Source organism: Cebus imitator, unplaced genomic scaffold, assembly GCF_001604975.1.
Source record: "Cebus imitator isolate Cc_AM_T3 unplaced genomic scaffold, Cebus_imitator-1.0 Scaffold159, whole genome shotgun sequence".
NCBI lineage: Eukaryota > Metazoa > Chordata > Mammalia > Primates > Cebidae > Cebus > Cebus imitator.
The window spans coordinates 4,173,784-4,199,781 of record NW_016107474.1 but is presented as its reverse complement, the minus strand read 5'-3'; the positions used below and the strand labels follow the sequence as shown (position 1 = coordinate 4,199,781).

Sequence of the window (25,998 nt, the reverse complement as noted above, 5' to 3'; positions counted from 1 at the left end):
GGTGATGATGACAATGGTGATGGTGATGACGATAGTGATGGTAATGGTCATGGTGAGGGTGATGATGATGGCGATGATGTTGGCGATGGTGATGGTAATGGTAATGGTGAGGGTGATGATGATGGCGATGGTGATGGCGATGATGGTGGTGGTGATGATGATGACGACAGTGATGGTAATGGTCATGGTGAGGGTGATGATGGCGATGATGATGGCGATGGTGATGGTGGTGGTGGTGGTGATGATGATAGTGATGGTAATGGTCATGGTGAGGGTGATGATGGTGATGATGATGGTGATGGTGATGGTGGTGGGGGTGATGACAATAGTGATGGTAATGGTCATGGTGAGGGTGATGATGATGGTGATGATGGTGGTGGTGATGATGATGACGATAGTGATGGTAATGGTCATGGTGAGGGTGATGATGGCGATGATGATGGCGATGGTGATGGTGGTGGTGGTGGTGATGACGACAGTGATGGTAATGGTCATGGTGAGGGTGATGATGGCGATGATGATGGTGATGGTGATGGTGGTGGTGGTGATGACGACGATGGTGATGGTGATGATTATAATGATAGTGGTGGTGATGATGGTGGTGAAGGTGATGACGATGGTAAGAGCGATGGTGGTGGTGGTGATAACGATGATGGTGATGACAGTGATGGTGGTGGTGATTATTGTAATGGTGGTGGTGATGGTGGTGATAATCATGTTAATAATGATGGTGATTGTGATGATGGTGGTGATAATGATGATGGTGGTCATGATGATGGTGATGATTGTGGTGGTGGTGATGGTAATTGTGGTAGCATTAATGAAATAAAGACAAGTTACAGAAAGGTGATATACCAAAAGAAATACAAAAATACATTAGAAATACCAAGCATACTCTCTTGGAGGCACTATTGCTACAAGTAATTGTGGGGCTACAGGTTTATTCCCTTTTTACCACCTTTCTGAATGTGATGCATATCCTGTATGAACACATATAACTTCTACAATCATATTTTATTGAAAGACAACTCCACACAGAATAAAGAAAAAGCATAGTTGAGGTCATAGAGAGATGCTGAGAGTCTACTCTGAACAAATGAAACTTGTATATAAATATACATAGAGGGAAAGAAAGAAGCGGTGACTAATGCTGAGTGCGTCTTCTCGCTTCCCCTACAAATGCACCTTGTGGCATTTGTGCCTCACTGCAATGACTCTCAACTCTGGTTGCAGAATCAGTAGAATTGCCTAAGGAACTTTTAAAAATGCACCTGTCTGGCTTCACCACAGGCCAAGTGAATCAGGGTCTGACATCACGACACAGATGCTGGGCGGGTTGAAAACTCCCAGGTCGTTCTTGGTGCAGAGCAGGTGGGAACCACAGCCTTGCGGGTGTCTTCTCACCACATGCGGATGCTGCAGTGAACACCTCCCAAAATGGCTGAGTCGGAAATGCAACACACTGGAGATACATTTGTTTCTCTTCTTTAGACACGGAGTGGCCGTTATAGCGACACGAGGCTGCCCTCCCCGTGACAGTGTCTCCCCCCACGTCCATCCCTGCACCACAACTTCAGTCCATGCAGAATGTCCAGCGCACTCAGTGTTCCAGAAAGAGCCTGGGCAGTGCCAGCGATGAATTATTCATCGTTTATCCGCCCATCACGCTCTCAAGATGGAGGCCGCCACACCGACTCAAAGTCCAAAAATGTGGGAAAGTTTATTTATTTCTTCAAAACATTCCTGATTTGTAATGTGCTTTCTAAAAATGTTCTAGCTGACCAAGCCCTGATATATTTAGCTACAGCATTGAAAAGAAACGCTCTTTACACTTTATAAGGCGGGCTATGAAATGCATGTGTTTAGGGAAAACTGCTCCTCCAGGCTAGGCCCTTTGTCCCCAGGAGAGGGGTGGAGCCTCTGTTTTGGCTTATAGGAATGGTCTCAGTGCTGGGGGGCAGAAATACAGAGTTGCATTCATTCCCAAGGCCCTTGAGTTCACAATGGCTAGACAGCCAGCCCTGGGAAGTCTCCTCTAGGCTCCTTCTACCCCTGGGCAAAGCAAAGGAGCACCAGAGGAATGCTGCTCTCCTCCAGCCTGTGAAAATCAGCTCTCCTACGGTTTTCCTATGATCCCCTGCCGTGTGTAGCAGCTTATTCTGCTTTTGGTTTCGTGTTCAAACGGTTGGATCATCTCAAGAGAGGAAACATTGCAACAAAAAGATGAAATGGATCCCAGCCTGCCCAGGCAGGAGGGCTGGAGAATCAGCCCCAGGAGCCTTCTTTTCTCGACAGAATTCTCTAACATGAGCCCCGCTGTTGGATTGTGATTTTGTTACTGAACAGAGGAGTCACGAAAGGAGACTAGAGGCCACATCTGTATATAGCCATAAGACCTAGCGTGTATTGAGTGTTTTCTGTGTGCCAGATATTTTACAGATATCAACTAATTTAACTCTGGTGAGGTCCCATGCAGGAGAAGAGATTATTATTCCTATTTTACAGACAAGAACCAGGGCAGGCTGTTGTCACGAATGTATAACCATCATTTAACTTACGTCTCATGACAGCTCTACGAAGCCGTTACTAATGTTATTTGTACCCATGCCAGAAGTTAAGGGACAGAAGAGTTAGGTCACTGTGCCAATGTTCACAGCAAGCGAGAGCTCAGCTGTGTTATTCGCCTCTGTCTGATGGGCTCTGAGACCACACTCTTATCCAAGTTAAGGAACCCCCTTCCGGGGCCACCCCACCCCGACTAGATCAATTACTGAGTGGTAAGGAATAAATGAGATGCAATTACAGCCGTGGTTCCCATTGTTGGGTGTGTTGGGAGAGATGAGGAGCCAAGAGCCCTGGGTGGCATGAGACTCAGTACTTCCTGCTGCACATTGTGAAGGCATGAGCTGTTCCTTAGAGTTCATGCTGTTGAAGTCCACATGACCTCGTGAACTCCAGGGTTTTTTCCTCACCCTTCCAAGTGTGCTAAACATGGATACTGTCCTGGGGTAGAGACACCTTCCTTCATCCCACCTTCCTCTGCATTGGGCTTGAGGATGCCCTTGCCAACATGTGGCCCACACATTCTAGAAGGGCAGGACAGCATCAGCCATACATCCAATGAAGTCTAGGTGCAGTGGCTTATGCCTGTAATCCCAGTGCTTTGCAAGGCTGAGGTGGGAGAGTCACTTGAGGTCAAGAGTTCGAGACCAGCCTGAGCAACATGCCAGACCCCTCTCTACAAACATAAAAATTATAAAATAAGCCAAGTGTAATAGTGTACATGTGTAGTTCCATCTGCTCAGGAGGCTAAGGCAGGGGGCTGGCTTGAGCACAGGATTTTGAGGCTAGTGAGCTGTGATTACACCACTGCACTGCAATCCAGCCTGGGCAGCAGAGTGAGCGTCAGCCTCAAAACAAAAACAAATTGAAAGAAAAAAAAAAAAAGAAAAATGACTGCTGTGCGTAATCACAGGCAGTCCAGCAACTTCTCAGGCTCCAGGCATCCAGGCAAAGATGCATGGCCAGAGCAGGCCCTCTCTGGAGCTCAGATCAGGCCCAGGCCCTGCCCACATAAGAGTGTCCCAGATTAAGGCCCACAGCCTGCTTCTCTTGGAAGCTTGCCAGATAGGAGATTCCAATCTTCTGGAACTCCAGAGGCAGCCATCAGCATTGTCTGAGACATCCCATCCTTGGCTCTTGTACATCAAGATGTGGTCAGGAGAGTGGCAACTTGCTGGCCCCAGTGGAAGGACCCCCACTGGGCTGCTCACAGTCAGCTTGCCAGTCACTCCCTGGTCCGCTCTCAGCCCTCTTCACCTCCTCTGCAGGTTGACCCCCATGGACGGCATTAGCTGGGCTCCTTTGTAGGCTCAGTTTCTGGCAGATTTCAGCCCATCGGAGGTATCCTATGAGGCTGGAAGGCGAAAGAGGAGAGGTGGGTTATTTCCCTTTCCTCCTGTCTGCTCCAGCACTGTGGCTCCTTTCCACTCCAGTTCTGAAGGTGGCACCTGCAGCATGAGGGGGTTGGAGCCAGGGTGGAGCCGTTCTCACCCTTGCTAATCACTGATGGGTTTCCTTCACCCAGCCCACGCCTCCATAAATAGTCCTTCCACCCCGATTCTTTCCATGGACTCAGTTAAGTGGATTTCTATTTCCTGCCAGGACCCCAATTCTTGTGCCTAATGGAAAAAACAGGTTGGGACCAAATCTTTGTCTCATTGCCTCCCTCCTCCCTCACTGCGTGTATAGATACCTGAGTTGACTGTGTGCCCCCAGATTTCATTTGCACCCCAAGGTGGAGAGCCTGAGCTTAACTCCACTTCTGGCCTATAAGCCACACATTTGATTTGCCCAGTGCAATTGGCATTTGGGTTCCAATTTGAAGGGACAGAACTTCCCCCACCCCAGCTCAGCCCAAGCCCCACCAGTGCCCACTCCAGCGATCAGGCCCTACTCCAGGTCACTATAAACACTTATGGCCCCTGCCTGAACCCTGGAGTGGAGAACTCAGCATCGGGACCTCTGGGTAAGGACCAGCAGGGGAGAGAGCTTGCCATGTGGCTCTCCAGGCATATTTTAAACACTGCTTTAAATGTAGGTCAAAATCATCTTATTTTCACAACAAGCTCATGCTCTTTATTTTTAATGACAAACTTTGCTTTTTATTATTTATGTTTTTCATTCCGTGAAACAACCTTTATTTTGTGGAAGCAAAACTTCAGCCGCCGTGAAGACAGGAAGGGCACAAAATTGTGGCTCTCTCCCAGTTTTCTCATTCCCAGGTGCAGCTGGTTACTGGAAATGTCACCCACTTTTGTGGCGTTAACATTAACCTGCCAGTGCCTGTGTAACCTGGTTCTGGCTTTCAGCTGTAACAATGATTATATGTGGATGATTCTTTCACACACACACCGGTATATGCTCACCACTTTGAGCGAAATGGTAAAGACCACCACTCAAACACGCATGTTTAAATCTGAAAATGGCTAAACAGGTCCTTTCCAGGGACCTGTTTCAAAAATCTTATGGCTCATTGGAGACACAGGAGGCCATTGGCTTCTAGAAGAGCCAGCAACTATATGAGGCCAGGCAGAGCAAGAGTCCTTTGTAGAGTTCTCTGTCCTTGTGAACAGAGGGAAAAGTTCTCAAAGCTGGTATGTCTCCCATGATTTTTAAATAAAATCTTTTTGTTTCACTACAATAACACAGAACAATAAAGTTACCCCTGGTTTCTCTATGTTACTACATAGAGAAACAAAACTATTAAAGCAATATAGAAATTATATCTATTTTTAAAAACTATATAGAAAAACAAAATCTTTCTAAAAGTAACAATACTTGGGTTAATGTGAGAGTTCTCTGTACTTGATCTGAGTCTGTGATCATTCATGTACACAGAACAAATACACACACCCCTACACATTCATGTACACATATATATGCATATACATATATAAATATATACATATGTATACACAGTGATTATACACGTACCTGCCATATCCTCATTATGATCAGTGCACGCGTGCGTGTGTGTACGTGTGTGTGTGTAATCAGGGCTTGAACCAAAAATCATTTACAGAAGACAGATCTGTTCCCTTTGTTTAGATGAGAGCAGAGAGGTATTCCTTCAGATTGCATAAGAGTCCAATGATAAGCTTGCTTCTGGCTCACCCTAATCATAGCTGAGATTTTGTTTTAATTAAGAGCAGAAACCTTATTAAGCCATAATTTTGAGCCAACGATTAAATCTGGATCAATAGAACAGCTATTCAGATTGGTAAGAGCCGAAGTTCCTCTTTTTGGGTTTGGGAGGAAGGAGTACACATGAAATTATGCAGATTATATAAAAATGACCTCACTATCCATTTCTCTTAGCTTTCCTAAACCAGATGAAAGTGGAGATTAAGTAGAATTTCTCTTTATACATGTATAAACACAAAAGTAGATACGTCTGCATTTTTCTGTGTCATAAAAATAATGTTTGTACAATACTTTTTAGAATGGTAACTTTAAAATATGATCCTTATAAAATTGCAGTATCAAATTATTGGCTTCTTCAAAACTTGGCCACCACAAATTAACAAAACCCCCCAAGATAGCATATCAAACACAAAAAAGAAAAGATTAAAAACTGATTCAATACAGAAGATTTACTCATCATGCTTTGATATCCAGGCAGCTTCGAGAGCCGGCACCCTCTCCACTCCTTCCCCTCCATCTGTGTGTTTACCCCTCGGAAGCCAGAGCCTGAGATGCTAACATGACTCCCAAACAGAATCCCAGTCTCCTCTTCCTTATTACACTGTTTGTTTATTTCCCTCCAGTAATCCACTGAACCAGTCACTGAGAGGTTAATGAAAAAACAACTTTATTCACAGAGGCTGAGAGTTTGGGAAAACAAAATATCCAGTGACAGCCCTTCCACCACATTTTCAGTTAATCACAGTGAGCCTGGATCTCAGCAATGACATCTCCTGGAAGTTCTTCCAATCAAGGCTGGGCTGCAGTTTCCCAGAGTCTTCCCACTGGCCTGGGTGGAACCCAGTTGTGGAAGCCTGCTTCGGCATGGCTATAAGAATGAATTTTCCAAAAGTCACCTCTGTGTCTATGAATTATTCAGTGACTCTGCCAGCCTGCAATGTCCTTTTCAACACACTGACCAACAGGCCCGCTGGATAAAAAGTTTGTCATCGTTTTTAGATAAGTCCTGGAAACCATTTTAAAGGCTATCTGAAAGACCTCCCTCCCAGCCTACTTCCAAGAATGTGTGACTGTGTGTGTCTTTCTCACATGACATAAAATGAAAGTTACTTGGATGTTCAGAAAATTGCATTTCAGGACCTCTAAGACAACCCAGCTAGAGATGCCGTGGAGGCTGGGTGCCTCTCCCCAAAGTTGCAAGCTGCACTTGGCTGTGAACATCTCAATGTGCTTCATAGATTTTTGTTGCAGCCCTCTGCTCCCCTCCCCTGACTGCCAGTTACCTCTTTAAGATGTTGATTTAGCATCAGCCTCCGGGACTGCCAGGCAGGGCTGGAGGGAGGAGCGTACAGCAGAAGGGGTACAGAGACTGGGAGTGTCTGGGAGATTCCTGCCATCAAGACTCAGGTCCTCTGGGGCCCAGAGAAGCCTCTTCCAGTGGACACCAGCAGGTCCCCTTATTCTGTCCCCCACATTCATCCCTCTCTCTCTCTGTATCTGCTTTTTGGTTGTTTCATCTAACTTTTTAGAAATGTAGTCCTTCATTATCTGATTCCGAAAAATATAGCAAGGAGCAAGACTGGGTCTTAAAAAAACAACATGGAAATCAAAACTCTGACGCCGTCTGAGACATCTCCCCTCCCCCTCACACCCTTCCTCATGGTATCCCTTGAAATATTTTGATCCCTTAAAAACAAAAGCAAAAAGATAGGACGTCTGCTGTCTCGGTTACATTGCTGCACGTGTATTGGCTAATGAGCTATCATAATGCAAGAATATGTTATACAGAGTGTGCTTTCTTAAAGTTGTTACTACAGGCGTTTTCAAAGGTCAATGCTTAGAGTCAAGCATTAATGCAAAGAATAAAACAGGGTTTTTTTTACTACCCGGAAAGAAATTAAGAGAAAAATTTTCTGTTTAAAATAAAAGTGTTACTGCTCTGGGCGGTTTATCAGCTTCTGTGCCTGAACATTGGTCACAAATCCTCACCAGGCCCTGCACCTCCCAGAAAACCTGAAAACCCGGGTCACCCCCAGCACCCCCACAACTTCAAGTCAGGGACAAACCCAGCTGTGTCCACCCAGAACACAGATGGGCTCAAAACCAAGACCTTAGCCACATGGCAACAGTGAAGCAGTGGAAAGTCATACGGGGGTCCCCGGTCGAAAGGACCACACTGAGCCTCTAAGGCCTGCCTTGGGTGGTCTGTGGGCCCTCGCAGGCCCGGGACGCATAGGACCTGTGGTGGGCGGCTGAAGACCACTCCATTAGGCAGGCCAAAGGTCAAGGAATCTCCTGCGGTAGAGGTCCCTACGGTGCCCACGTGCAATGCCCACGACCCCGCGGGGACCGGGTCTTTTAAGTCTCCATAGCCGCGCCGGGTTGCTGGGAAAAGTTTGCTTCGAAGAAGTCAGGCGAGCGCGCACACCTGCGCACAATGGTTGGTAACACTTTCCTGAACCCACAGGCCGACCCAGGCAAAGGTCATTTAAAAATCCCCGGCCGTTGGGAGCTAAGGCCTTTCGCACAGCGGAGGCTCAGGCCCGGCGAGGGAGAAGAACCGCGTCATTGTTTGCTTTACTGGAAGTGGAGCGCCGTGTCGGCGAGCTGCAAGGGGAAATAGGAGAGGAAGGGGATCCCGAGCTGGTAAAAGCCGCCCTGGACGTGCGGGTCTAGCATCAGGGAAGCGTTGAAAGGCGGACGGAGGCTGGAGGAGGTGGCCAGGAGCGAGGCGCCCAGACGGCTGCTGGGCCCCGGCTTGGCGCCCCCCAGGAGCTCGTCCCCTGCAGCCGGCTTCTGGCCCTGCCTTCCCGCCAGGATGCTGTCTATGCTGAAGCTCTTGGACTTGGAGCTCTTCGGAGAGCTTCGGGAGGCGGGGCGCACAGGGGACCCCGGGCCGTCCCCCGTGCGCGCTGGCTGGCCGACCGCCACGACCGCTGCGCCCTGGACAGCATCACCGGGGTCCTCGTCTGGGGACACGGTCCCCGGCCAGTGGAGGGGCGCCGACGGAGGGGGGCCATCCAGGTGAGGCGAAGGGCCGGCGGGAGCTCCCTCCAGGCGGGGGATCGCTGGGCCGGAGCCCCTTTCCCCGCTCCCCGTCTCCCGTTGAACCTCCGCGCCGCGTTCTTGAGTCTCTGCGCGGGGCTTTTTGGCCTCCGGGGCCCCGGGGGCTGGCTTGGGCTTCCTCTTCCGGCGCCGGTAGTTGCCGTTCTCAAACATGTCCAGGCAGCGGGGGTCCAGCGTCCAGTAGCTGCCCTTGCCCGGCCGCCCTTTCTCGCGGGGCACCTTGACGAAGCAGTCGTTGAGCGAGAGGTTGTGGCGGATGCTGTTCTGCCAGCCCTGCCGGTTGTCGTGGTAGAATGGGAAGCGGTCCATGATGAACTGGTAGATGCCGTTGAGCGTGACCCTCTGCTCGGGTGCGTCTTGGATCGCCATCGCGATGAGCGCGATGTAGCTGTAGGGAGGCTTCTGCGGGGTCTCGGCCCGGCCCGAGGCAGCCAGAGCGGCCGCAGGGGCGAAGGCCAGAGGCAGCCCGGGTCTCTCCGAGCCGTACAGATAGAGCATGGGCGAGGCGGCCAGGGCGGGCAGCCGGGGATCGAAGAGGTGGCTCATGGCAAGCGAGAGCCTGTGCTGCGCTCCCCGCGACGCAGGCGACCCGGGCGGCCTAGGCACAGCGCCCCGCGCCGCAAGGGCCCTCCTGGGCAGCCCGCCGAGCCTCTGCCTCTGGCTCCGACGCTCTCCCCGGCCGCTCCGAGCTCTGTCCCTTCTTCATGGCTTTAAAAATGTTAAATAATTGTTGTAAGTTTGCTGTTATATGTTGACTTAGTGCTGGAAAATAAATTGTCTATGATAAACAGTCCTTGTGTTCTCAGCCCACCCACATTAATTAAAATTTCATTGCTGAAAAACTCCAAGCTTTTCCCTCCACGTGTCTTTTTGATACCAGCCAATCGGTTTTGGGGCTATTCCTTCATTTGTTTATAGAATTAGTCTGTTGATAAGTCCGCCCACCCAAGTTGAATCAAGCTGTGTTTATTTGGAAAAATTTCCGGGCACCCAATATATAAACGCACTGATCTGATGTTTGAAATATCACGTCCACCCCTTGACGCTGTAAGCACACACAGTCAGTGAAGCAGGATGTAGACAGGGGTGGCTGGAGCATGGTCTGCCGAGGCAGGAAGGAGAGGTGGAGAGGGGGCTGGGTATGCAGGGATGAGCTTTATGCTGGCCTGGGGGAGCCCCATAACCCCGGGGCCTCCCACAAAAGGCCTTTTCTTCTCCCAGGCTTAACTGGAGATGTGGAGATGCCATGGTCTAGGAAAATGCTTTCTGAGGTCCTAGGAACCTTTTAGATTGCGGCAAGAGGGTGTCTAAGAAGCCTGACTGTCGGCTGAGAAGGGGATGCAGCCCTCCTTGGAAAAACAGGTGGCAGAGCCAGTAGGACGCTGCACTCTCTAGGGACCTGCTCTGCCACACCCTCCCTTCCAGGGCTCCCTGAAAATCAAAGGGAAATGGACTTTGGGAGCCCAGCCTCTCTGCAAGGGAAGGCCTAGGGCACTGGGGACCTGGGGTAGAGCACCTGGTCTACAACTCCGTTGAGGATCGTTTCAAAATAAATCCATTTGGAGAATCGGGGGTAAAACTAAGGTCCTCCTGATGGGGCCAAGGTTGCAAGGGAGGAACACCATAAAAGGAGGCCGTGGCAGCTGGCTCGGGGGGTCTGGTATTTGTGAATGTGGGTCTCCAGCTTTATATTCTGGGCTTTCCTGTTTATAACAAGGAGGGGGTTATAACAACTTTACAAGTGCATGCAGCTGGCCCGTGATTACATTAGGCATTTGGGAAGCCTGCTTGCTCTCCCCGCATCCACCCACCCTAGGGTGTATGTGGCCCCCCCACCCCCATCATATTTTACAATTTCCTATGTCACTGCTTGAATAAAAAATCCTGAATCATGCTGATTTTGAAGGAGGCTTCTCTTTCCCACTCCACCCGTTAGGGCAGGGGTAGTGGGTACCTAGCGTGACTAATTCCTGTTTATGATCTCCCCCTGAATGTTAAAACACACACACACACACACACACACACACACACACACTTGGGGTAACTTGCGTTTCATTGAGTAAATCGCGTGAGCATGCCAAAGAGAGGAGGGAAGGGTGAAGATGGCAGGTGGGTGTAGAAATGGCCCAGTGCGGTGGGCCAGGAAGGAGGAGAGGTACCCAGTGCACTCACAGGGGTGGGGGGAGTGTCTGTCGCTGCATCACCCGGCTGGGGACTCGGCTGGGGATGTGAGTGCCCAGATAGCCTCTGAACACAGAAACGTGGCGGGCATCCCACTTCAAAATGAGAAAACCAGAAATAAGCCTTGTGTTTGGGGGTCCCGGCTACCCGACCCATGGAATAAGGAGACCGCAGAGAAACAGGTAAATTTAAAATATCAAAAAGGAAGTCGTAGTATGGGTGGAAAACCCTGTCTGGGTATCGGCATTGCCTGTGGGAGCGACAGGCCAGTCCCTTGGGCACCCCGGCCCTCTCCGCGGCCCAGCTCCTCTAACGTCGGGCCCGTGGGCAGCCCGGCCCGGCCAGCCTAGATCCTGGAGGCGGACCTCTGCCAGGAGGGGCGGGGCTTTGCCCTTTCGTGACTACTCTCTGTCACCCGCGCGCCCCTTTCAACCTTGGGGTGAAGAAACCTCAATGCCCACGCCTTTGCAACCCGCGGGCCCCACAGTCTCTGGGGTCACCCAACCTCTTCGGGGCCGATCGCCTCCAACAAGCTCAAGTTTGGATCCAGCTCCGTTTCCAGCCCTGGCTCTCACTCCAGCAAACCCAGACCAAGAGATAAACCGATGTCACTATGCAACCGCTTCCCCACCTTCGTACCCCATAGCCCCTCCTGGAGATCCCTCCGCGGCACCCGAAGACCAGCACGCACATCCCTGCCTCTACCGAAACGCCCGCCGTCCCAGCGCGTCTTCTAAACTCTAAGGCAAATCCGAGCTTGAATTTGTACAATAATAAACACTGCCCCATTTGGTAATGGGCGGGACGCGGGCGGGGACTCCAGCGGCTGGTGGGCGGGGCACGGATAGTAAAGGGAAAAAAAGGGAGAGAGAGAGAAAGAGAGAGAGATTGGGGGAGAGAGAGAGAGATGGGGGGAGAGAGAGAAATGGGGGGGAGAGAGAGAGAGAAAGAGCGCGCGCAAAAAACAAAACAACAACAACAACACGCAAATGCCCACATCCTAGCCTTGGTTTGGAGACGCACACCCAGCCCCGCACGTTTGCAGAAGTGTGCAAAGTCTCTGGGAGGTTTCAGCTGTAGAACTCCGGCATTGCGCCCCAGCCCGGCTCGGCGCGGGTTTGAATCCCAGGCTCTCTGGTGATTGATGAGTTTGTAACCTGAGCCTAGGAGGGGCCTGTGTTAGAAGGAACCCCGAGCTGGGGCAATTTCCATATTTCCGGGGAGTGCACGCTGTAGCCCTCGGCGTCCGAGAGCGGATGCGCCCTCGTGCGGAAGCTCTGTTGGCTGAGGACGGAGCGAAGGCCCTGCGGAGGGCCGCGGAGCCTGCGAGACGGCCGGCTGGGCCTCTAGAACCAGTGTCCCAGAGAGCCAGATGGGGACACCGAACGTTCCCTGCAGATTCATAAGCCTAAGATCCAGGCAAGTTCGTCATCCGAGAAGTCAATTGGTGAGTGCTCACCTCCCAGCCTGCAGGAAAAGCCTGATATCTGGCCTGCCCGGACGCCCCGGAGGGACTGGAGTTTCCAACTCTGAGGCTCGAGCAGAAAAGGGGTTCCCCGTGAGATGAGGGCAGACAGCCCTGCTCCCAATCCTGGGACAAAGCACATGTGTGCTCGGGAAGGCAGATGGGAACCCAGACACTGGTGATAAAAACGGCCTCAGATAAAAAGGCTGAGGGGGGAGAGGCCAGAGCTCTTCCCACTGCCCCCCAAGCCGTCACCCGACCTTCCCCACTGAAAGTAAAACGTAGGAACCAGAGTTAACATCACTTTCCCCAGACAGCTAACATACATATGTATAATGTGTGTGTGTTACATACACAGAGACGATTCAACCGCATGTGTAGCAAGTTTGAGAGGAGCCCGGGTGAAAAGATGAAGGACTTAGCCCGTCACCTTACTGACAACCTAAAAACATTGGAGACAAAGATGATGATAATGTTAATAACTAAAATGTATTGAGGCATTTTGTCCTCACAGGAGCCCTGAGAAATAGAAACCTTTGTCGTTCTCATTTTGCAAACCAGGAAACCGAAGCCCTGTAAGTTAACCTGCCTCAGGTGTCCCATGAGGAAGTACTCCAAAAGACAGAAAAACAATCATCTTATAATAGCCCCAGCTGTGGACACTCAGGACCCAGTGGAAGTTCTCTTGCCAACCCTTACAATGTCTGTGAAAGACAGGGGTGGCAGATTCACCTATTTGACAGACTATGAAACTGAGGCTCAGCATGGAACACCCCAAGACCCTGAAAACAGGAAATGGAGGCACAGGGATCACAGCCCATGGGTGATTGTCCTCCAAAGGTAGGTGCTCTGGGGTCTGACATGCTCAGATATCCAGAAGGGCTCAGAGGCAGAGAATTTCTGGAGTAGACAGTGGGAGAGGGGCCCTCTAGAAAAGCGAGGCTGCGCAGCACCCCTGGAGCTGGGAGATTTGGGACACTATAAGTAGAAAATCACAGAGTCCCTACTTACCTTCCACCAAAACCCGGAAGACCTCTTCCTCCTTCCCTCCCCTCCCACTTTGAAGAGAGTGGAAGAGTTCCAGAGCGGGGGGGGGGGGGGGGGGGGGGGGGGAGTGGGGGGGGGCGCCTAGTGCCTCCCTTCTCTTGGTGGGCAGCGAGCGGGACATGAAGGTAATGGCGATCTGAGTCAGCGAATGCAGGAGACCCAAAAGGCAGGGTGGGATTTCCCAAATGATCCACTTATTTATAGCACACCTTGTTCCCAGAAATGACGGAAAGGCCGTAAGCGGAGTTGGGACACATGCACTCACCAGGTTTTTGAAAAGCCCAACCCTCTGCTTTCCCTGCAGAGCAGGATGGTTGAAAAAGGAAGGAAAGCCTGGCAAAATTAAAGGTGAGTGGCGTCTTCCCAGACACAGTGGCTTTCCCTGCTGAGGCTCTACAGCACGGTGTGACAAATGCATGTCATTCAGACCAAAAGTTCCTTTCTCTTTGTCTCTTCTGTGCTCCAGGTAAACCTTGATGGCTGGTCATGAGTGTTTACTATGAACAGGGCACTGTGGAAGCATCTTGCCAACCTGTGTGAGGTTCCTGAGTCCTGGAGATAACCCTCTCAAGCCTATTTTTTTCTTTCAGCTGAGAGGCTGTCCCAGGGAGCTCAAGGTGATCTATCTGATGTCACCTGAATCCTTTGTAAGGGCCTAAGGGGGTGCACGTGGATTCAGACTTAGAGAGAGGGACTCCACTGGGGAGGTCACCTATGAAAATAACACAAGACAGATGGAGACCTAGGGCCAGGGGACCTAGGACAGAAGGGCCACCAGGCTGAGACTGGCAAAGCTCAGTGTCTCCATGATCTGGAAGCCTGGGTGGGCAATGACTGAGGTTCCAGAGCATGAAGCTGCATCTCAGGACATGAAGTGGGTAAAAGCCTCCCAACTCCATCCCCTAAATGGGTCGTGTAGGCCAGCAGCTTTACCAACCATCCCCTTTCCGTCTTCACACGCCCACAACCCCACAAGGCTGACACTCAATCCCAGCCTTCCACTTTTGTTCTGCAGCAGGAAGGTTGAGAAGGGAACAGAAAGCCTGGCACAAATTACACTTGGGTGGTGTCTTCCTAGACCTAATGGCTGTCCCTGACAAATGGCTGCCGGCCTTCCAACCTCCCCTGAAACCATCCACCCACTTCCTTACATGCCTATGTCAAAAAGCAAACATTTCAAACGCCTTGGCAAGCTGAGGCCGTGCAAGAGGCAGGCAGTGAACTCGTCTCAAAGTTTGGGAAAGCATTTCAAATATGTGATGGAAGAAGGCACCCACTGGGAGGCGAGGGGCGGGCTCTTCGGAGGCTCTGACCCGGCCAGTCCCACTCACCTGGAACAGAGGCGTTGGACTCCAGACCCCCAGGCAGCCTCAGCCTACTGGCACCTAAGGCATAACACCTCAGGTCTCTACTTACCCACGTTCATCCCACTGAGAGAGTCAGACAGGGACCCGGGCAAGCACACATTCGCAAAATGCCAGCCACAGGCTCAGAGACCTGCACCTTCTCAAGGCACAGGACTCTGCAGCCCTTCCATGGACGTCTTTTCTTGGTGTCTCTCTACACCCAGCTCAAGTTTTCAGTTAACAATAAGTTCCCATCAGTCAACCTTGCGCCCAACACCCCTTTCCCCTTTTCTGGATGGGGGTGGGGAGGAGGAGTGAGGAGACCCTCACAAGCACACAGGGTTCATTTTCACCAGTAAGCTGGGAGCTCTGTTCACAAGCCTCTCCCTGCTCCAGCAGCAACCCCCAGGCAGTCACCAAGTAAAAGGGAGGAGACGGACCCCAAAAGATTTATGAGCCAAGCGCAGAAGTTCCCAGGGCCCTGTGTTTTCTTCTGCCTCTGGCTTCTGATCTTCGTGTCTTGCTGGCAGGAGGGTCGGCAGTGTAAGCAGCCCTGGCTATGCCCAGAAGGAGGGTGCAGAGCAGCCTTGGCCACTGGGGCATTTTACAGATAAAAGGGCCGGAGAGGGGAAGAGGTTTGTTCACACAGAGAGATGTGGTCTTCTCATTCCTAGACCAGTGTTCCAGCAATTCCTGGACAAAAGTCACAGCAAAATTTGCATCTTCAGGGATAGGCCACCCGTTCCATGGCAGTGATGGCCTTTCGACCACAGACCCAAGCCCAGTCTTCTAGAGGCCTGGGCATGGCTGGCAGGAGGCAGGCAGTCGCTCTTCCTGAAAGCTGTGAATGTGGGGTGGAGCCTCAGAGGCCCATTCCAGGAGGCTACTCTGGCTGCAGCCTTCCTGGAGCTGAGAATGTACAGGATGCTCAGAGGCCACGGGGTGTCTCCGAGTAGCCCATATCTGTCATAACAGGACTATGCTTAGAGTCAGAGGCCACCCAGCCAAAACCCACCAGGGACACAGCGTGAATTCAATGGGAAGGTCTCTGCCATGGTGTTCGGGTGCTTTCATTTCATTTGCCATTGGCTCTGGGATATCTTCTTACTGGTTTAGGAAGGCACAGGGTGATCAGTCAGACTTCATTGCAAACTGCATTTGCGTGGTCCTCAGAGTCGCCCCAAGCCCAATCTCTGCAGCCTATGGCAGACAGTATGGCCCTTCCATCCCTGACCTCCTTTCCCCTTTCCTTGAAAGGCCCAGAACCTCCCAAGGACCAAAAGGCCATAAGAAAAGGTGGTGGACGAGGGGATCAAGAACAGTCAATGCCCTAGGCACGTGCTTTTTGTACAGTGGGCAGCAGACAAGCAGGGTGGCTGCCAAGACGCGCAACTGTTGGCGAGAGCGTTGGCTGCTCACAGCATGTGCTTAGAGTCTTCCCGCTCCGCTAGGAGAGCAACAGATGTCCCAGAGGCCACTAAGCCCCCAGGCCTGAGGTCCACACAGGCGCTGCAGGAGGCCTGGACTGCGGGAGAGCGGAGAGCGGGGCTGCACAGAGCTCTGAGCCAGCTCACAGCACAAGGGGCCGCGGGCCTTCTAGCACTTACCGCACCTATCCCTGTCCACTCGGCCCGAGGAAGCCTTGAGTGAGAAGGTCCTCAGGTGAGTCCCAAAATGCCCAGGCTGATACATATTTAGGGCCTGGTTCTCTACTCTGCTGCCTCCGAAGACCTGAATAAAGCCCCAAATACAACCTGCAGTTGCCTGGGAAATGGAAATACTCCCGATAACCTCCACCAGGGCCACTCACTTGGGTTTCCAGCCCCCAAACAGCAGGACTTCTTTAAAAAGGCTTCCTAAAGGTGTGAAAGCCCAGCGTGGTTTCAACAGCAGGGCTGGGGGCTCTCAGCCACACCGCTGCACTCCTTTGTTTTCCGAGTGTCTCTCAGGCTTTGCCATTAACAGGACACCAATAGTTTCAAATCTGATGACTAGGGCAAGCTTTCAGCAAGACTTCTTTAAAACATCGAGGGAAGGAAAAGAGCCAGCTCGCTTAGGGTCTGGAATCCTCTCCTCTTCTCCTGGGGCAAACAGCATGAAGGGAACAGAAGTAAAATGAAACCATCTCGGCAGACGCGGGCAAGGAGCTTGGGCCACCTTACTCTGCAGCTTGGAGAGGGTCTCTCCCCACCCCTACCTCCTTAACTTCCTCCTCCTGTTCACTCAACCAAAGCCCGCCTGGCCTGGGGCCTGATGAAAGTCTAGCACCCGGGCACCCGCACATTATGAAAAGGAATGAAACAGCCTCTACGTCTTAACTGTGTGCCACCTCCGGGGCCACAGACTGAAAGAGCCTGTGTTGCACAGATGGAACAATTACCATAGTTTAAGCTTCCCCTAATTCCTTTTCCACACAGCGTAGAGATAAAGTGCCTTGTTTAAAGCAGCACAAACAGCACCCAGGTTACGTTCAGCACCACGGCATCAAGCAAAATCACCTTTAGCAAAATCATCAGCTCTTGAAACATTAAGCTCACAAAGAACTTCACCATTGGCAAGGCACAGCTCACCGCTCACCTGCTGGGGTGGGAACTGATGAAGCTTTGGTCCCGAAATTCACACATAGAGACCAGCAGGGGAATTGTGGGTTTCAGCCATTGAAATAGATAATAAAGCCATTTCCCCAGCTACATTTCCAGAAAACTATGTTGTTATTAAAAACGTAAAACACGAGATATTAACATTGAAAAGAAAAATAATCTCTATTATTTAACATATTGACAAACTTGATGAATTTAGAACTCTAAAAGCATCATAACTTATTTTTGAAGGGTGATGAGGTTTCAAATTTTTCACTGCAATGACGGTACAGATTTAGATATGACACCAAGAAGTAAAGAAGTCTGAAATTCTCCTCTGATCTGGCTGCTAAAGGGGTATGGATATTAAACGCTAGGATATCTGTCCCCTTCAGACCTTCATTGGCTCCGTTGAAACTCTCAGGAAAACCATTAGAGCAGGCTTAGAAGCTCGAATTTTAGAAAATCGGGGGAAAGCACGACTTAGCGTGGGCTGCAGTTAGCAAACGGGAAATGTTTACTCTTCCCTTCCTTCACCTATGAAATTGGGGACGGCTGGACACAGAGATGCAGTGGCACTGTTTGTTTGACATCTGGCACGTTTTTCCTGCATTTAACAAAATGCATTCCCGCAAGCTCATGGTCCAGTCCTTCAGGCAGCCCTCTCCAGCTGGGCAGTCTCTCCAAAAGAAAAAATCCTAGACTGGGATTTAAAAATAAATAAAAAGACTTTTCTGTCACTAAACAAGACAGCAGGCATGTACTCCTATTCTCTGATCGTATTTATGTGTCTACATGTATACCCACCTGTGTAACAAAAATAATCAAAACAGGTGGGTTTGCAAACACACCTCATTTTTTAAAAATGCAAGAACACAAACACTGTCCAAACTGTGGGCAGAAAAACAACATGGGTTTATTTTAAGGTAAGTACAACAATTAAGACCACATAAAACAAACATAGATGAAGTTAGATTTTTTAAGTTTTTTTTTTCTTTTAGGAGTACTCAGGGTGGAGCCTACTATGCAAAACCATCACACTTTGTAAATAAAAAGTATCAGATACTTCTTTATCCACCAACAAAAAAATAAATATTTTCTTGTTTTGTAAAAGACCTACAAGGGGAAAAAGAATTATATCTCAGAAATTGTACAGGAAGCAAAACCCACATCGGTTTCTTGAATTCAATTTGGCAGTTAGAAATGGTTGGGCAAGATGAAAAACTTATCCAGTGAACTCAACTTTAAATATTATATTAATGGCTCTGAACAACAACAACAACAAAATAGCCTGATTACAAATCCACACATTTGTACAGCACGGTTGGAGAAATTTAAAATTACAGACAGCACATACATTATCTGTAGAGACCCCCCATACACCCAGGGGCACCTCTGCAGAATGTCAGTAGGGGGTCGCTATGGGATTTGGTCCATAACTTAACTTTGGAAAGCTCAGGTCGAGCACAGCACAGCCGTCCTGGTAGGGGAGGGGGATTTTAAGACCAATACTCATTTTGTTGGGCTGAGTCCCTTTAAAGGGAGTTTCCTGGGATCCCAGAAAGAGGGCGGGCGAATTAAAGTTACCTGCGCGCTTCACAGACGGCTGGGGGCTGGCGTGCCCGCTCTCTGCTCCCGGGTCTGAAAAAAGGTTGGTGGACACGTTTTGTTTCTTTATTTGCGTCTCTGCAGCCTGAACTGTCTGGTTGGGTCGGGGCTGGGAAACTAAGCCGGAGCCGGCCGGGAGGTCAGTATTTCGTGCAGTCGTAGGAGTAGGGGGCTGCGTGGCGGTAGAGGGACGGCGTGGATCTGTAGGGCAGCTGACAGCTGGCAGTGCCGCTCACCTGGGACTCTGCGAGGCTAGAGTTCTCAATCCCCAGCCGGTGGGAGTTGAACATCTCCCGTACGTTGGGGAAAGTTTGCTGCTGGGCCGCGAACGTGTGGCCGGGGAGGTGGTTCAGGTCCCCGCTGTGGTTGAGATACCAGGAGGCCGCCTGGGCTGCGGCGGCCCCGGGCTGCGGCGTCGGCTGGGGCTGGGGAGCTGGCGGAGGCGGCGGCGCCTGCGGGTGGTGGTGGCCGTGGTGCTGGTGGTGGTGGCCCGTGGCGGCGAGCGCGCCCTCCTGGCCGGCGGCGAGGTTGAGGGCGCTCAGGGGCGACGCGGGGCCGCTCGGGTGGTCCGAGAGGGCCTCGTCCAGGGCGGGCGGGACGCACATGTGCGCCGGCCGGTCGGCCCCGGTGTACAGGCTCATGGCCCGCATGCTGCACTGGTAGCCCCCGGCAGCCCCGGCCTCCAGGCCCTGCGCACACGGCTGGCCGTAGGCGGCGGGCGGCGCGGCGGCGTAGGGCAGCGCCAGAGGCGGCACCACCAGGCCCGCACGTCCTGTCCCCGGGCTCAGCTCTCCGCCCGGCGGCGACGTTCGCAGGGTCATGATGTTCTCCACGCTGAAGCCGGGCAGCCCGTTGGGCGCCGCGGTGTGGTGCTCGGGCAGCGAGCCGTCGGGGGAGCCTGCGGGCGTGGAGGCCGCGCTGCGGGGGCTGCCCTGCAGCGCGCTCTCGGGGCTCAGAGTCTCCACCTTGGTGATGACCGGCAGCGCCGGGGACGCCGCCTCGCTCTTGATCACCACCTTCTTCTCGGCCTCCTTGGGGGCGTCCGCGAGATGGGGGACGGCCGGGGCGCCCTTGGACGCGGCCGGGGGCGGCTCCTTGAGGTGGGCCCGCTCCTCCTTCTCCTTGGACACGTCCTTCTTTTTGAAGCGCCGCCGGCGCCGCAGGAAGCTTCCGTTCTCAAACATGTTATAGGAGTCCGGGTCCAGCGTCCAGTAGCTGCCCTTGCCGGGCTTCTTGTCGTCGCGGGGCACCTTGACGAAGCACTCGTTTAGGGAGAGGTTGTGGCGGATGCTGTTCTGCCAGCCCTGTTTGTTCTCCCTGTAGAAGGGGAAGCGGTCCATGATGAACTGGTAGATGCCATTCAGGGTGATCTTCTTCTCCGGCGCGTTCTGGATGGCCATGGTGATGAGCGCGATGTAGCTGTAGGGCGGCTTCACCAGGTCCTTGGGCGCCGCGGGCTGGTGGTGGTGGTAGGGCGCGTAGGAGCGGCCCATCCCCGCTCCGTACTGCTCCGGATGGCCCGAGTAGACGCCCATGGGGCTGGCCATGCCGCCGTAGCTGCCCGCAGCCCGGTAGTAATTCTGCTCGCTCAGGTAGGGCACCACTCCCAGGGCGTTGGGGTCGGACACGGAGTAGCGCGCCTGCATGCTGCGTCCGAGATGGCTCGCCGGCGCCCGCCCGCGCGGACTGCGGCTGGGGGAGCGAGGGGGGCCCGGAGAGCGAGAGAGCGCGAGAGAGCCAGATGGGGAGAGGAGGGGGGCGGGAGGGGCGGCCCTGGGCTCTTGGCAGCCTCTGGGGTAAGGGGGGTGCAGGCGGCGGGGCTCGGGCCGAGCAGGGGAGCGCACTTTCAGCGGACCGGTCGGATCGGCATCCTGGAGGGCGCGCCCCGGGCGAGCGCAGCGCCGGCCCCGCTCCTCGCTCGCTCCAGGACCCGGCGGCGGGCAGCGCGAGCAGGCGGATGGCCGCGACCCAGCGGAGACGCAGCGGCCGGGGGACCCAGGTGGACCCTCGGCCCGCGTGAGGAAGGGCGCAGGAGGCTCTCCAAGCCCCCAGCAGACCGTCAGCCCCGAGGGTCAGCGCGCCGGGGTTCCAGCGGCTGCCCAGCCGAGTCCGGAAAAAGAGGCCAAGTCCCTTTTAGGGATTGGGAAAAGTTTCAAAAGTCTTCTCGCTCAAACCGAGTTTTTACTTTCCTGTGGCCACGCCCCCTCCCGGAACTTTCGGCCAATCATCCGGCAGCTGTGGGGAGTCGGCACCAATCAGGGAGAGGAGCGCAGGAATCCGTCGGCTCTAAGACCCGGCGCCTCTGCTGCGACTCCACCTTCCCTTGAAAAGATTTTTTAAAAAAGAGTTATATCTTATTAAAATTTATTTTATGATCACATTTTGGTGAATGGGCCCACATGCCCAGAACAAAAAATAGCCACTTTCCTCTGTAAGAAAAGAAAAATCAGTTTGAAACACAAAATAGAATGAATTAATGGAGTAAAATATCTCCCCCAAAGACCTTGTAAGTAGCAATGATCCTGGGATATTTTTCTTATTAATGAGTGATGAAGCGAATAATTAGATTTCCTAATTATGGGGCCAAGGTGTAATGGATTCAAAGCAAACGCGTTGGATTGGAATGGCAGACCTCCCCTAGATGTTATACTTATTTAAGCCAATAATTAATCATCAACAGGGAGTTTCCAGTCTTGGGGTCGCCAAGGAGAACCTATCAAGGTTTTAGAGGCAAACCCTAGAAACCGAGTTTCCCTCGCCCCCCGCCGAGAGCCAGGCCGCGCTGTTGATAGAGGGGAAGGTAGCAACGTCCTGACAATTTAATCCTCCGAATTCGCCGTGAAGTCGGTAAATCATCAGTGTCACTGCGAGCAGTTTTGTGGGCTTTGGGGAAAGGTATGAAGTGACTCTGCTATTTCCCCCTTTTGTCTCCCGCGTGGACACTCGCAGCTCACCGACTTCAGCTTCGAAGATCCTCTCCCTTTTCCCAGATAGAAATTCCCTCTGACAAGCTGACTCCGGGCTCCCAGAAGACCGGGACAATGCCGCGACCCGCCGGGGCCAGGCAGAGCCGAGTTCCTGGGCCCTGCGAGTGGAAACCCGAGCCTATTTTCCTCGGGGGCTTCGCTGGAAGATGCGCGCAACGAGCGGCGCGCGCCGCGGCCACCAAGCGTGGAAGCTTCCCCTGGCCCAGCCGGCGCCGGCGGCTAACACCGACCCCAGGGCGCTGTCCCTGCCTCCTGCTCCTCGCAAAGACCCCTTGGGAGTCTCCAAGTTGATTTTCTATATTTTAGCCTTTTTTGTTTTGTTGGGTTTGGGTAGGGTGAGTTGGGGAGAGGGCTCCTAGGGGAGACTGGGCGAGGGTTGATCGCAAACGGTTCAAGACCCCTTGGAGATGATATTATTCGGGAGGCGACCTGGAGCGACTCGGATCTCCTTCAAAGACCTCTCCTTCCCTCTAGGAATCCCGGACAGTTTGTTTATTTGTGGACTGACTATTTATTTCTTTCACACCTCAATAATCAGATCCCCCTTTCCCACTTCCCCTGAAGGAGTGAGACATCCCCTAAAAAAGGCTAAACACGGGGCAGAATTGTGGAAGTTGCTCGTCTGGTTGGGTAGGGAAGAGGGCTTCAGGGAGAACATGTGTATTTCAGGATTCCTTGTCCTTCCTGCCTGTTCCTCGGCTGGTATTAGATTCTCAGCAGAAGGATGTTAAGAGAACCCACCAGGCCTCCTCGCTTTAGGGAGGTGGCTAGAAGGCAATGGGGCATGCTACTCATTTCCAATCAAAGAACAGGACATGAAAATCTATGTGCATAATCTTTGTTTCCTGAACTATTCAAAGTCAAAGGAAAACTACAAATCAGGTTTCTTTACCTTGAATATTTCACTTCTAAAAGACTGTTTTTATGAGTATTCTGGGGTCTTTTTCTAACCTGATCTTTTTTTCTTTCTTTCTTTGAAACAAAGTAAAATAAAGCTGCCCAGTTCTCAGCTCACAGGCAAATGATGTGAGCGTTCTGCCCCAACCCTAAACTGCTACCGTGACTTTATTATTTTTTTTAATGCTTCTGATATTTCCACATCTAGCTTTTTAGTTGTTGTTGTTGTTGTTTTTAAAAAGGACTCTAGCAAAAAGTGCCCTTTTCCTGCAACGCATGAGTTCGTGTCACACTGACAGGCACACTGAGTTCGTGTCACGATCTGACTGGAAATGGAAGCTATTGATCAAGAAACACTTTTCAGCCTGTGGGCTTCCTGAAGGAATATTATTTATTCTGCTTTTTACTCTGCGTTTCTGAGGGGGTGTGTGTGTGTGAAAGAGAGAGAGAGACAGAGAGACAGAGAGACAGAGAGAGAGAGAGAGAGAGAGAGAGAGAGAAACAGCTTTATCATAGCAAAACCTAAAATAGCTAAGGACTATGAAAAAATAAATTCCAAAATGGCAGTGGCTGCCTGCCTTTGTATTTACAAGGGTGTCCAGGTTTAAACCAATGTCATCTGGGGGGCGGATGGAGTCGCTTAATATATTAACCATCCTCCCCTGCCCCGAAGAAATGAAAAGGGGAGAGGAAAGAAATTCGTATATTCCAGGCAGAAAAGGTGAGAGAGACATTTCCCTCTGCCCCCGGAATTAGGTTTCTTCTCTGCTCAGTGGGACTCCGGGAGAGATGTTTGTTCAGGTTATTAAAACAACGCCTTCCACACACCTGGACTTCGCAAAAACCGTGTTTCCGAGCTTTTCTTTAACCCGCCAGGGTATTTGGGATGGGGGGCTGCTACTTTCTGGCCGATTTTCCCCCTTCTCGACCTTGTAAGTCAGTGAGCCGAAAGCGGAATCGGGTCCCAGAGGGCCCGGCGTGTTCCTGGAATAATCAGCGGCGGTGGAGCCTAAAGGTACCGAAGCCGCGGTCCACCCGCCCCGCGCCGCGCCGCGGTCCTGCCGGCCGGAGGCTGCCGCACCTGGAGCGGCAGGGCTGACTCCGTGGGTGTTGGCGCCGTCTTGTGGCCAACCGGGGAACTGCTACAGAAAAAAGGAAAAAGACCGCCCGGCCCGCTCTGCTTATCATGAAGGTGCTGACACCTTGTGGACAGGCCTGGGCATTGCACGGGCAGGAATAGAGCCTGCGAAAATCTGTTAAAAGCAGGGAAAGCGGATAAACCGCGCCGCGTCGATGAAAAACGACATATCCCATAGCTTTGCAATGTGTCGAGAACACGATCTGCTGGGAAACAAAAATGTCTTTGAAACTGCTCGGGGAGCAAGATATTTTCTGTAGGGAAACTTGCTGAGGTTTTCAGCAAATAAAATCTACGCTGCTTAGATAGCTAGAAGTCTAGATTTTTTCTTTCCCCCCCGAGTTGCTGAACAAATTGCCTCGTCCGTGTTTTCCTGCTGCAGCTGTCTTTCCGCCCGAGGTGCGGCGTGAGCTTCAGGGAATTCATCAGAAAGCTGTTTGTGCTGGGCGTGTGTTTAGAGGGTTGGCCCGAACAAGAGGAAGACTTTGAAGCTGGGCTGTAGCCATTCTGCTTTTGAGGCACAACAGGGTCCAAAGAACGGACAAGTGAAAGGAGTTTTGTTTCTTCTCTCACTATTTCCCATGCATTCATTTCAATATCCTTCCAACACTTCTTTTCTGGGGTCAGGAGGTGCCTGGGTTTTAGGGAACGGGTAGCAGAGGAGTCCCAGGCTTCCAGAAACTGCTTGGAAACTGAAGAGTTCTTGGGTTACACAAAGTCAGCGCCTTCTCCTAAAAATCCATTACAATATGGCTTCTGGAAATTATCTTTTGTGGGACCAAAGAAAAAGTGTCTTTTCTAAAACGTAAAGCTCATTTTACTGTGCCGGCTTTCTGGGGATTCAAAGCAGCGCAGAGCCATCAACAAATGGCAGGGCCAGGAAGGACAACAAAAGGGGTGGGTGGTGGCCGGGCGTGGTGGCTCACACCTGTAATCCCAGCACTTTGGGAGGCCGAGGTGGGTGGATCACGAGGTCAGGAGTTCAAGACCAGCCTGACCAATATGGTGAAACCCCATCTCTACTAAAACTACAAAAATTAGCCGAGTGTGATGGCATGTGCCTGTAGTCCCAACTGCTTGGGAGGCTGAGGCAGGAGAATCTCTTGAGCCCGGGAGGCAGACGTTGCTGTGAGCCAAGATTGTGCCACTGCACTCCAGCCTGGGCGACAGAGCAAGACTCCATTAAAAAAGAAAAAGAGAGGGGGGATGGTAGTGAGGACTGCTCTCAGTTAAAAGGACTAAAGACATTCAACAACTGAAAGCAATACTCAATCCTAGGTGGAAGAAAATTTTAAACCCCAATGAAGGACAGATTTGAGGATACATGGTGAAATTTGCATCTGGGGTGTGTATGAGATAATAATCTTGTATTAAGGGTAAGATATTTGAGTGTGATAATTATACATGGTCAGGTAAGGGCATGTCCTTGCTTTTAGAAGGTACGTGTTCAAAATATTTGGGGCTGATATTCATCATCTCTGCAACCTTTATATATTCAACCTGCTGGGCATGCTGGCTGATGCCTGTAATCCTAGCATGCTGGGAGGCTGAGGTGGGAGGATCGCTTGAGCTCAGGGGTTCGAGATCAGCCTGGTCAACATGGTGAGACCCTGTTTCTACAAATAATAATAATTTTAAAAATAGCTGGGCATGGTGGTGGGCACCTGTAGTGCCAGCTATGTGGGAGGCTGAGGCAGAGAATTACTTGAGTCCAGGAGGTTGAGGCTGCAGTGAGCCATGATCACACCCTGCATTCCTGCCTGGGTTACAGAACAAGACCCTGTCTCAAAACAAAGAAAAGGAAGAGGAGGAGGGGGAGGGGGAGAAAGAATAAGGAAGAGGAAGAAGGAGGAGGAGGGGGAGGAGGAAGAGAAAGAGGAGGAAGAAGAAGAAGGAAGAGGAGGAGGAAGAGGAGAAGAAGAAGGAAGAGGAGGGGGAGAAGAGGAAGAAGGAAGAGGAGGAGGAGGAGGAGGAGGGG

The 25,998-nt window shown here is 51.7% G+C and overlaps 2 protein-coding genes across 2 annotated transcripts; both read right to left on the bottom strand.

Annotated features, from left to right (window-relative positions):
• Positions 1-6,349: 6,349 nt before the first annotated feature.
• On the bottom strand, positions 6,350-9,762 carry FOXL1 (forkhead box L1). Its single transcript, XM_017543672.2, has one exon. It carries the CDS (start codon positions 9,316-9,318, stop codon positions 8,284-8,286), a length of 1,035 nt encoding a protein of 344 aa, XP_017399161.1. The 5' UTR covers positions 9,319-9,762; the 3' UTR covers positions 6,350-8,283.
• An 8,520-nt stretch (positions 9,763-18,282) lies between these two features.
• Positions 18,283-21,146, bottom strand: FOXC2 (forkhead box C2). Its single transcript, XM_017543671.2, has one exon. It carries the CDS (start codon positions 20,642-20,644, stop codon positions 19,139-19,141), a length of 1,506 nt encoding a protein of 501 aa, XP_017399160.1. The 5' UTR covers positions 20,645-21,146; the 3' UTR covers positions 18,283-19,138.
• Between the last annotated feature and the right edge of the window lie 4,852 nt (positions 21,147-25,998).

Coding starts and splice junctions, on each gene's coding strand:
- FOXC2 (XM_017543671.2), bottom strand. CDS start 20,644: ATGCAGGCGCGCTACTCCGTGTCCGACCCCAACGCCCTGGGAGTGGTG.
- FOXL1 (XM_017543672.2), bottom strand. CDS start 9,318: ATGAGCCACCTCTTCGATCCCCGGCTGCCCGCCCTGGCCGCCTCGCCC.